General features: G+C 44.0%; 2 protein-coding genes across 3 annotated transcripts in view; both read left to right on the top strand.

Annotated features, from left to right (window-relative positions):
* MAPK8IP1 (mitogen-activated protein kinase 8 interacting protein 1) overlaps positions 1-12,936 on the top strand; it is a 631,105-nt gene that overhangs the window by 558,010 nt on the left and 60,159 nt on the right. The window lies entirely within an intron of this gene.
* Positions 11,531-12,936, top strand: part of CRY2 (cryptochrome circadian regulator 2) — a 38,345-nt gene continuing 36,939 nt past the window's right edge. Inside the window, exon 1 of the mRNA XM_050757579.1 lies at positions 11,531-11,830. Coding sequence (XP_050613536.1) covers positions 11,616-11,830 — 215 coding nt within the window. The 5' untranslated portion in view covers positions 11,531-11,615. The remainder of the gene's footprint in view (positions 11,831-12,936) is intronic.

Raw genomic sequence — 12,936 nt, 5'->3', positions numbered from 1 at the left:
TAGACTGCTAGCCAGACTAATAAAGAAGAAAAGAGGGAAGAATCAAATAGACGCAATAAAAAATAAGAGAGGGGATATCACCACTGATCCCACATAAATACAAACTGCCATCAGAGAATCCTATAAACACCTCTACACAAATAAACTAGAAAATCTAGAAGAAATTGATAAATTCCTGGACACATACACCCTTCCAAGACTAAACCAGAAAGACATCGAATCCCTGAATAGACCAATAACAGGTTCTGAAATTGAGGCAGTAATTAATAGCCTACCGACAAAAAAAAGTCCAGGACCAGATGGATTTACAGCCAAATTCTACCAGAGGTACAAAGAGGAGCTGGTACCATTCCTTCTGAAACTATTCCAAACGATAGAAAAAGAGGGATCCTCCCTAACTCATTTTATGAGGCCAGCATCATCCTGATACCAAAACCTAGCAGAGACACAACAAAAAAAGAAAATTTCAGGCCAATATCCCTGATGAACATCGATGCGAAAATCCTCAATAAAATACTGGCAAACTGAATCCAGCAGCACATCAAAAAGCTTATTCACTACGATCAAGTCGGCTTCATACCTGGGACGCAAGCCTGGTTCAACATATGCAAATCAATAAAAAAATCCATCACATAAACAGAACCAATGACAAAAACCACATGATTATCTCAATAGATGCAGAAAAGACCTTTGACAAAATTCAACAGCGCTTCATGCTAAAAACTCTCAATAAACTAGGTATTGATGGAACATATCTCAAAATAATAAGAGCTATTTATGACAAACTCACAGCCAATATCATACTGAATGGGCAAAAACTGGAAGCATTCCCTTTGAAAACCGGCACAAGGCAAGCATGCCCTCTCTCACCACTCTTGTTCAACATAGTATTGGAAGCTCTGGCCAGGGCAATCAGGCAAGAGAAAGAAATAAAGGGTATTCAGTTAGGAAAAGAGGAAGTCAAATTGTCTCTGTTTGCATATGACATGATTGTATATTTAGAAAACCCCATCATCTCAGCCCAAAATCTCCTTAAGCTGATAAGCAACTTCAGCAAAGTCTCAGGATATAAAATCAATGTGCAGAAATCACAAGCATTCCTATACACCAATAACAGACAAAGAGAGAGCCAAATCATGAGTGAACTCCCATTCACAGTTGCTACAAAGAGAATAAAACCTAGGATTACAACTCACAGGGGATGTGAAGGACCTTTTCAAGGAGAACGACAAACCACTGCTCAACGAAATAAGAGACGACACAAACAAATGAGAAAACATTCCATGTTCATGGATAGGAACAATTAATATCATGAAAATGGCCATACTGCCCAAAGTAATTTACAGATTCAATGCTATCCCCATCAAGCTACCACTGACTTTCTTCACAGAATTGGAAAAAAACTACTTTAAATTTCTTTAAAACTACTTTAAATTCCAATTTCTTCACAGAATTGGAAAAAAACTTCTTTAAATTTCATATGGAACCAAAAAGGAGCCCGCATAGCCAAGACAATCCTAAAGAAAAAGAACAAAGCTGGAGGCATCATGCTACCTGACTTCAAACTATACTACAAGGCTACAGTAACAAAAAAGCATGGTACTGGTACCAAAACAGATATATGGACCAATGAAACAGAACAGAGGCCTCAGAAATAACACCACACATCTACAACCATCTGGTCTTTGACAAACCTGACAAAAACAAGCAATGGGGAAAGAATTCCCTATTTAATAAATGGTGTTGCGAAAATTGGCTAGCCATATGCAGAAAGCTGAAACTGGATCCCTTCCTTACACCTTATACAAAAATTAACTCAAGATGGATTAAAGACTTAAATGTAAGACCTAAAACTATAAAAACCCTAGAAGAAAACCTAGGCAATACCATTCAGGACATAGGCATGGGCAAAGACTTCATGACTAAAATGCCAAAAGCAATGGCAACAAAAGCCAAAATAGACAAATGAGATTTAACTAAACTAAAGAGCTTCAGGATGCAAGAAAAATTATCATCAGAGTGAACAGGCAACCTACAGTATGGGAGAAAATTTTTGCAATCTATCTATCTGACAAAGGGCCAATATCCAGAATCTACAAAGAACTTACACAAATTTACAAGAAAAAGGCTGGGCGCGGTGGCTCACACTTGTAATTCCAGCACTTTGGGAGGCCGAGGCAGGTGGATCACCTGAGTCAGGATTTTGAGACCAGCCTGGCCAACATGGTGAAACCCTGTCTCTACCAAAAATACAAAATTTAGCCAGGTGTGGTGGTGCGTACCTATAATCCCAGCTACTCGGGAGGCCGAGGCAGGAGAATTGCTTGAACCCAGGAGGCAGAGGTTGCAGTGAGCCAAGATCACACCACTGCACTCCAGCCTAGGAGACACAGCAAGACTCTGGCTCAAAAAAAATAAAAAAATAAAAATAAATTACAAGAAAAAAATAACCCCATCAAAAATTGGGTGAAGGATATGAACAGACACTTCTCAAAAAAAGACATTTATGCAGCCAACAAACATATGGAAAAAAAAGCTCATCATCACTGGTCATTAGAGAAATGCAAATCAAAACCACATTGAGATACCATCTCAGGCCAGTTAGAATGGCAATCATTAAAAAGGAAGCAACAGATGCTGGAGAGGATGTGGAGAAATAGGAATGCTATTACACTGTTGGTGGGAGCGTAAATTAGTTCAACCATTGTGGAAGACAATGTGGCGATTCCTCAAGGATCTAGAACTAGAAATATCATTTGACCCAGGAATCCTTTGGGTATATACCCAAAGGATTATAAATCATTTGACTCTAAAGACACGTGCACACATGTTTATTGCAGCACTGTTCACAATAGCAAAGACTTGGAACCATCCCAAATGCCCATCAAAGATAGACTGGATAAAGAAAATGTGGCACATATACACCATGGAATACTATACAGTCATAAAAAAGGATGCGTTCATGTCCTTTGCAGGGACATGGATGAAGCTGGAAACCATCATTCTCAGCAAACTAACACAAGAACAGAAAACCAAACACCGCATGTTCTCCCTCGTAAGTGGGAGCTGAACAATGAGAACACATGGACACAGGGAGGGGAACGTCACATGCTGGGGCCTGTTGTGGGGTGGGGGCTAGGGGAGGGATACCATTAGGAGAAATACCTAATGTAGATGACAAGTTGATGGGTGCAGCACACTAATATGGCATGTGTATATTTATGTAACAAACCAGCACGTTCTGCACATGTACCCCAGAACTTAAAGTATAATTTAAAAAATAGAATTTCTGAGTGGAATACTTGTCTTTTCAAAGTCCTGGCTGAGCACGGTGGCTTGTGCCTGTAATCCCAGCACTTTGGGAGGCTGAAGCGGGCGTATCACTTGAGTTCCAGAGTTTGAGAACAGCCTGGACAACATGGAGAAACCCGATCTCTACGAAAAAATACAAACACTAGCAGGGTGTGGTGACACATGCCTGCAGGCCTAGCTACTTGGGAGGCTGAGGTGGGTGGATGGCTTGAGCGTGGAAGGTTGAGGCTGTGGTGAGCCATGACATGTATACTCCAGCCTGGGCGGCAGAGCAAGACCTTGCTGTTTGTTTGTTTGTTTGTTTGTTTGTTTGTTTGTTTTTGAGACCGAGTCTCACTTTGTTGCCTAGGCTGGAGGGCAGTGGTATGATCTTGGCTTACTGCAACCTCTGCCTCCCGGGTACAAGTGATTCTCATGCCTCAGCCTCCCGAGTAGCTGGGACTACAGGCATGAGTCATCATGCCTGGCTAATTTTTGTTTTTTTGTAAAGACAGGGTTTCACCATGTTTGCCAGGCTGGTCTCGAACTCCTGACCTCAGGTTATCCACCCGCCTCATCCTCCCAAAGTGCTGGGATTACAGGCGTGAGCCACTGTGCCTGGCCTGAGACCTCGTCTTAAAAAAATAATAATAAAATCCTGTTCTTGTTCTGAAGCTTATTTTACTTTTTATTTATATTAATAATAGTCTATAAGTTTTTTAATAATATCTTTGTTAAAATAATTCACATAACATACAATTCACCTATTAAAGGTAAGCTCACTTCAATGGTTTTTAGTATATTCACAGAGTTATACAACCATCATCACAATCAATTTTAGAACATTTTCATCATCCCATTAGTGTTTACTCCTCATTTTCCTCACCCCCAGCCCTCCTAGCCCTAGAAAATCAATTTCTATCTCCATGGATTTGCTATTCTGGGCATTTTATATAAATGGAATTCTATAATACAATATGTGGTATTTTGTAATTGGCTTCTATCATTTAGCATAATGTTTTCAAGGTTCATCAGTGTTGTTATGTGTATCAACACAATACTCCTTTTTTTTTTTTTTTTTCCTTTTTGAGATAGGGTCTTGCTTTTGTCGCCTAGGCTGGAGTACAATGGCACAATCTCAGCTCACTGCAACCTCCACCTCCTAGGTTCAAGCTATTCTCCTGACTCAGCCTCCCGAGTACCTGGGATTACAGGCACCCACCACCATGCCCGGCTAAGTTTTGTATTTTTAGTAGAGACGGGGTTTCACCATGTTGGCCAGGCTGGTCTCGCACTTCTGACCTGGCGATCTGCCCACCTCAAACTCCCAAAGTGCTGGGATTACAGGCGTGAGCCACTGTGCTCGGCCAACACTCCCTTTTTATTGCCAAATGATATTCCATTGTATGGAGAGACATTTTATTTATCCATTCATCAGAAGACAGTCATTTGGGTTGTTTCTACTTATTTGGCTATTCACACATTAGTTTTGTCTGACTGCGAACTTTATGTAGTGGATATATACACATTGTGTTTTTCCATCCTCACACCACTATAAAGAACTGCCTGGGACTGGGTAATTTATAAAGAAAAGAGGTTTAATTGACTCACAGTTCCACATGCTGTACAGGAGGCAGGGCTGGGGAAGCCTCAGGAAACTTACAATCATGGCAGACAGGCGAATGGGAAGCAAGTACATTTTCACATGGGTGCAGGAGAGAGAGAAGGAAGGAGGAAGTACTACACACTTTTAAACAACCAGATCTTGGGCTGGGCGCAGCGGCTCATACCTGTAATCCCAGCACTTTAGGAGGCCGAGGTGGGTGGATCACGAGGTCAGGAGATCGAGACCATCCTGGTTAACACAGCGAATCCCCGTCTCTACTAAAAACACAAAAAATCAGCCGGGCGTGGTGGCGGGCGCCTGTAGTCCCAGCTACTCAGGAGGCTGAGGAAGGAGAATGGCACGAACCGGGGAGGTGGAGCTTGCAGACAGCCCAGATCGCACCACTGCACTGCAGCCTGGGCGGCAAAGCGAGACTCCATCTCAGTACAAAAAAAAAAAAAACAGATCTTGTGAGAACTCACTGTCATGAGAATCGCAAAGGGGAAATTCACCCCCATGATCCAATCACCTCCCACCGGGTCCCTCCAACACTGAAGATCATAATTCAACATGACATTTGGGTGGGGACACAGAGCCAAATCATACCACATATGTAAATATTTTCTTTGGTTTCTGGCTTCTTTCACTTAAGTTTGTGAGAATCACCCATGTTACTGCTGCCTATAACTGTAGGTTTTTTGTATGGTATTTCTAGGTTTGAATACAGCACAATTTTTTATCTATTCTTTGGCTGATGGACCTTTGAGTTATCCTTGATTTATTATTATTACTAATAATACTGCTATGAACATTCTTGCACAGGTCTCTTGGTGCACATGTGCACGGATTTCCGTTAAGTATATGCTAGGAGTGAAACTGTTGCGTCATAGAATATATCGTTCATGATTTGTAAGGTATTTGGCTTTTCGAATTTAATATATAATAACAGTTTTTAAAAATGGTTGTATCAATTTACAATCCCAACAGCAGTGTATTTTAATTGCTCACATCCTCCCAGACACTTGATTTTACCAATCCTTTTAACTTTATTCATTCTTGTGGGCCTATAGTGGTACCTCATTGTGGTTTTAATTTGTAGCTCCCTGATGAACTAATGAAGGTGAGTACCTTTTCATGTGTTCATTGCTCACTTAAATATCCATTCTTTGGGGCGAGGGTGTGTGGAAAGTGTCACAGGTAGCCACTATCTGGGGCCAGCGTCGTGCAGGCAGTAAAAAGAATTTACCAGGACAGTTGTAGGTAAAGAAAGGCAGATTTATTAGAGAAAGTATGAAAATACATTGCAAGGGTGCAATGGGCAGGTCAGCAAGAAGGGAACTGACTACAAAGAGACAAAGGCTTGCTGGGGATTTTATAGGATGGTGCTTGTGCTATGTACTGAAGAGGACTTTGTGCAGTGCTGATAATGCCAAGGTTGCAGTGAGCTAACTTGTATTTTTCTATCAGCCAAGGGACTGGTGATAGCTGGGCACAGGAGGGCAATGTGTCCTGGACCACAAAGAAAGGCAGACTTACAGTTTATCTGCTTTTTCTTTTTGCTTTCCTTCAATCTCACCAGTCTGACTCCTTTTGCTTAATTAGGACTCCACAGAAAGTGCCTATTCAAGTCTCTGGCCTAGTTTCAAATTGGGTTGCCTATCTTTTTTTATTATTATGATTTCTAAGGGCTGTTGACATATTCTGGATTTGAGCTCTTTAAGAATTATAAATATTATGTAAGTATCTTTTCTCATTCTATGGTTTGCTTTTTCACTCTCTGAATAATGTTTTTTGATCAACAGTTCCTAATTTTAACATAGTCCAACTCATCAATATTTTCTTTAACGGTTAGTGCTTTTCATGTCTTTTTCAAGAAATGTTTGTCTTCCCCCAAGGTTGCAAAGATATTCTCCAATACGATCTTCTTAAAGCTTTATTGTTTTACCCCTCACATTAAGCATATAATCTACCTGGAATTGATTTGTATGTTGTGAGATGGAGTCAACTTTCACTTTTTTACAACAGAATATCTGATTGACCCATTACTTTCCCCACTTCTTTACACAGACATCTTTGTCGTGAATAAAATGTCCAGATTCATGTGGACCTGTTTCTGGATTCTCAATTCTGACTCATTAGTCTATTCACCTTTCTCTAATTTCATACTGTCCTTTATTATTAGTATCATCATCCCCATTTTACAAATGAGGAAACTAAGGCACAGAGAGGTTAAGTAGCTCGCCCAATTAAGTAATTTGCTAGTTAATGTCAGATCTGGAAATGGAACGCAGGGAGTTTAGTTTTACGGTCTATGCTCTCAATAAGCTTTACTGCTTCTCAAGCTGAACAGTTCCAATAACAAACATTTTACGTCTCTACATCAAAGTAGGCTTTGCGTGAAGCCTTGGGAACAGGAATGCCGCGGCTGCACACTGGATAGGTCCTGGTGTTCCCCGCACAGCCCGAAAACCGAACCGCCGTTGTCCCAGTCCTACCACTAGAGGGCGCGGGTAACTTAAACTCGCCGGGGAAGTCCCTCCCGCCGCGCCCGGTTACCTTTCAGCCAATCATCAAATATTTACCCAAAGCGCGGTTCAAAGCCAAAGTAGAAAGTTGTTTAATCCAGTCTCCATGCAGGACATTAACAAAAAGAGACAAAACAGGACTAATCTATCTGCGTAAGCATCTTCAGGGAAGAAAGACGCCACTCAGTTCCTGGCTAATTCATCTCATCCTTAAAGCACCTTATCCTAAGTCGTCTCTCCAATCTTCACTCTTCCTAGTGTAAACTAGGTTGTTTGACATCCTCATGACAACCACTCTTTGGAGGTACTTTTTACAAGGTGTACACTAGAGTGCATTATTATGAGGTCAAAAATTAGCTCTTATTTCTCTCGAAGAGACAATAGTACCCCATTATATTTCACTTCCTTAGCAACGTACAAGTTTCTTTGGTCTCTCTCCAATTTCTCCGGGTCCCTTTTAAAGTGTAAAAACCCAAAGTGGACTTTGCACCCTATTCTATCTAGTGTCAGATTTACTTCCCTATTCTTTTTTTTTTTTTTTCGGATTCTCACTTCGTCATTCAGACTGGAGTGTGGTGGCATGATCTTGGTTCACTGCAACCTCCACCTCCCGGGTTCAAGCGATTCTCCTGCCTCAGCCTCCTGAGTAGCTGGGATTACAAGCACGCATCACCACACCTGGCTACTTTTTGTATTTTTAGTAGAGACGGGGTTTCACCATGTTGGCCAGATCAACTCCTGACCTCAAATGATCTGCCTGCCTCGGCCTCCCAAACTGCTGGGATTACAGGCATGAGCCACCGCACCCAACCTGCTTCCTGATTCTTGAATGTTACACTGTTAATATACTAAAGCAATATGCAATTATTCAATGAAGTATTAATAGTTCATCTTTGTTAACTTGACAACACAAACCACAAAAAAAAAAAACACACAAAAGTAATGATGCAGCAATATATAACAGGCTTAATATTTTAAGTTTCAAAAAAGCTGGGCCGAGTGCAATGGCTCATGCCTATAATCCCAGCACTTTGGGAGCCCAAAGAGGGAGGACTGATAGAGGCTAGGAGTTAATTGCTTAAAGACCAGCCTGGGCAACATAGCAAAGCCCCTGTTTTTACCAAGAAAAAAAAATGTTTTTTAAATTAGCTGGGCATGCTGGTGTGTGCGTGTAGTCTTAGCTACTCAGGAGGCTGAAGCAGGAGTTTGAAACTGTTATTGAGCTAGGGTCACAGCACTGCACTCCAGCTTGGGTGACAGAACAAGACCCTGTCTCAAAAAAAAAAAAAAAAAAAAACAGGCAGGGCATGGTCGGTGGCTCACACCTGTAATCCCAGCGCTTCGAGAGGCCAAGGTAGGTGGATCACCTGAGGTCAGGAGTTCAAGACCAGCCTGACCAATATGGTGAAACCCTGACTACTAAAAATATAAAAACTAGCCCAGTGTGGTGGCAGCCGCCTATAATCCCAGCTACTTGGGAGGGTGAGGCAAGAATTGCTTGAGCCCAGGAGGCGGAGGTTGCAGTGAGCGGAGATCACACCACTGTCACTCCAGTGACAGAGCGAGACTCCGTCTCAAAAAAAAAAAAAGAAAAAGAACAAACAAACCATGCAAACCATGGAGCACTGAACCTCTGCTTTGATTACAGTCTGCTTAGGTGTTTGTGGACAAAGTCTAGAAGGCAACATGAAGATAAGAAATAATTGATTTGTTAGGTTTTGGGAACTGAGGTTGATTACTTTTTTCATTATTGGCAAAATTTCGAGGACTTTTAAAAAATGAGTAAAATATTTTATTTACTCAGCAACTTATGGAGCCCACATTACATGTACGACCCAGGGCTGAGCATTACAAGGAAGACAAAACCAGACACAGGTCCTGCTGCTCAGAATAACAGTAGCTGATACAGTACAAATGCTTAGTATATCCTAAGTGCTATTATCACCCTATTGCAAAGATTAAGAAAGTGAGGAACAGAGAGGTTAACTAGCTTATCCAAGGTCACAGAGATTAAAAGCAGAACTAGAATTTGAACTCAGCAACTCTAATGTGCGAAGCCTAGGATTTAACCATTACACCACACTGCCTCTCATGATAGCTTAATAAGAGAGAGAGTGGAGGGGAGGGAAATGACTTTTGATCATTAGGCAAATGTTTTTCGAGCACCTACTATATGTTAGGTACCAGAGTACCAGCTGGGAAGACACTGATAAGTAAGACAAGCACAGTCCCGGGCTCACAGAATACAGATACAGCATTACGGGAATTTAGAGGAGTAAAAGGGAAGAGGACTCACCTCTGAGGTTGTTTAAGGGAGAAACACCTCCTTACACTCTGTTCCATTCCTAGCAAAGCACCAACCTTGTGGAGAGAAGAGGGGATAGGAGAGGGGGAACACAAAACCTTAAAATAAAAGTAATGAAAGGTGGCATCGATTTATTCAGCAAGCATTTGGAAAGGAAATTCAAAAATAAGGACAGGGCCAGGTAAGGGGACTAGGATAAGCCTCTAAGAGCCTGCCAATATGAGACTCTAGTGCAATTTTTACTCAAATAATCCTTGAGCGTTAGGTGCCAAGCACTGAGCTAGACTTTGGACATACAACTGTAAATAAGCCACAGCCCCTGCTCTCCAGGAGTTTATACTTTAATGGGGCATTAAGACATTTAAGCAAGAAATTCCAGTATTGTGTGCCAAGACAAGTGACCACAAAGAAGCACAGAATGAGACGGGGCACTATTCAGGTTGGGATCAGACAGCAAGAAGGTGACATCTACACTGAACAATGATACAGAGCAAACTGGAGTTAGAAACAAAGAAGGAAGAGGGAGTGTGATCTAGACTGCGGGAACAGCTTGTGAAAAGCCCTGGAAATGGCAGAGAATGCCTAGGATTGCAGTGACACTGGTTTAGAGAGTGGTGCCAATTAATGCCACTAAATTGCAGACTAAATTGCTAAATGCTTTCATCACACTGTCCCAGGTCCAGGAAGGGTTCCAAGCATGGGCTCAACCTAGGGCCAAGTTGAAACAGACTGTTCTCCACCTGATAACCCCAAAGCTGCAGCTTGACTAAGCCATCTTAGCCTTCCCCAACACCTTGTTGCTGGTGTTTATAGCTTCTCTTGCCATTTAGTCAGTCGATCAGCAAGCTCTATGCTAGACGCCAGAGGAATAAGAGGGTTCCACCTGGCGTCCCAGAAGAATGGGGACAGTGTCCTCCACATCTCTGAACCCCACCCGGAATCCAGTACAGTGCTTTGCACACAATAGTACCACTGGATCTACTAAACAGACTAAAAGAAAATAAATTCATCTGATGGCATAATTACGAGCTCAAGTCCTCCACATTCCCAGTCCCTACTCCCAAATCCTCTAATGCTGCGTATCAGGGCACTCCTTCTCCATCCTTGGACTCTGCCACTTGGAATTACCAAGGATCTTCGCACAAAGAGAAGTATAGCTTCGTGGATAAAAGCAGAAGTTTCAAAATCAGAATAATCTGGGTGAAATCCCTCTTAGTAGCTTTATGATACTGAGCAAGTCGCTCAACCTGCGGCACCCTCCATTTTCTTCATCTGTAAAACAAAAATAACAGCAGCTCTTCCACTGGTGTTCGTTAAATGAATGTAACTGGGCTGAGTTCAGAATAGTAAATGAGACCGACTACGTAAGGAGATGATCATGTCTCTTGCCATATAAAGTGCACTTAATAAATGGCAGTTGTAGTAGAATGATGTAGATGATGCTGGTGACGATGTTGGTGATAATAGGAAGGTGAGTTGTCAGTTTTGCAAGTCTCTGGCTGTAGTCACAGCAACCCCTACCAGCCCAGGCAGCTTCTTCTAGAAGCAGGCCCTGAACAGGACATGTGTAAGAGATCCGCTGTACCTCGAGACTCGGCCCACTCCCGGCCCTCCGCGGACTGTGCCAGCCTGCGTCACTTGTCCGCCTGCCAGCTCCACCCAGGCGGACCCACACATGGTAGGAACGTGAGGGGGCGGGGCCTGTTCTGGCGTCTCTGGGCCAATCGCCGGGCGGGAGGCACTCAGCCAATGGCACAGGGGCTCTAAGCCCCTGGGGGCGGGGACGAAGGGAGGAGCTGCGGCGTCATAGGTCACTGGGCGGTCTGTGGGCGGGGTCCGCGTCGTCTACCGGGGCGGAGCGGGGGTGGCCGGAGCAGTCTGGACAGTCATGGCGGCGACTGTGGCGACGGCGGCAGCTGTGGCCCCGGCGCCAGCGCCCGGCACGGACGGCGCCTCTTCAGTGCACTGGTTCCGCAAAGGGCTGCGGCTCCACGACAACCCGGCGCTGCTGGCGGCCGTGCGCGGGGCGCGCTGCGTGCGCTGCGTTTACATTCTCGACCCGTGGTTCGCGGCCTCCTCCTCAGTCGGGATCAACCGATGGAGGTGAGGGGACCCGGGGCGGGGTGGCGGGGACGCAGCCAGGACCCTGACCCTGGGGTGACCGGCGAACAGCACGATTCTCTCAACCTCTCCACGGCTGGGAGGCCGTGGAGAAGCCGAGACCGGGGAAGTAATTCGTCATGGTCCTAACGCGCCGGTGGGCCAGGGCTCAGCCTCTGACAAAGCGCGTTCGCACTGTTACCCCTCTGAGCCTCACAACTGCCTGTGGAACGGAGATCATGATCCCCGTTGTACAGATGAGACCCTTGGGCCCTGGAGACCCAAAGTCGACCTGTCCAAGGACTTGCAGCCAGTGAGTGGCGGAACAGGGGCTCCTGGTCTAGGGCTCTTATGGTCTACTCAGGGAGGGACAGAAGGGAGATACCGTGGTGTGAGGGCGGGACGGGTTTTTGCTCGCATTCTTCAAGTAAAGAGCCCATTGCTGGGCTCGGGGAGATCATTCCTAAGCCTCTGGCTTGTTTGAATCCGCCCTACCACCCATCCTGGCTTCCCTGCGCCCAGACCGTCCTGCCTCTAGGGGTGTCAGGTGACCCTGGCTTAGCATTAAATAAAGTCTTCTCCCCTATATTATAAATAAAGAAGCCAAAGGTGTCTTCAGGTGGAATCGCGTTGTGTTCAAAGCTCCAGAGAATCCAGGGGATTCTCCAAAATGGTTTAAGCCCTGCTCTGGAGCTTTGACCTCGATAAAAAAAATTTAAAAGGATCCAAAGTGTCACCCCGTCATCCTCTTGTCATGATTTTAGAGGACAGTTGAGCCATTAGAGATGAGACTTCTATGAACTGTTGTGCTAAGGTTAGGGAGCAGGAAAGCCATGATATCAAGGGCCCCTCTGATGACCCCCCAGGAGATGGAGTCGACATGATCATGGAAAAAGATGAACAGGTCGTTAATGTATTTTCTTTGTAAGCAGTATTCAAATTAAAGAGTTTTGAGACATCATGTACCCATCGCTCTTCAGAACACCTAGTGGCAGTCGCTGGGTTTGTTTACATTGTTCTGGGGAATGTTTGCTTGTGGCCTTGTTGCACTGATGGACAGGGTTATTTCCAGGATACCGTGGCTCTCGGCACACCATTCTTTTCTCTCC

The sequence above is a fragment of the Macaca thibetana genome, chromosome 14, assembly GCF_024542745.1.
Source record: "Macaca thibetana thibetana isolate TM-01 chromosome 14, ASM2454274v1, whole genome shotgun sequence".
NCBI lineage: Eukaryota > Metazoa > Chordata > Mammalia > Primates > Cercopithecidae > Macaca > Macaca thibetana.
This window is presented reverse-complemented; position numbering and strand designations above follow the sequence as displayed.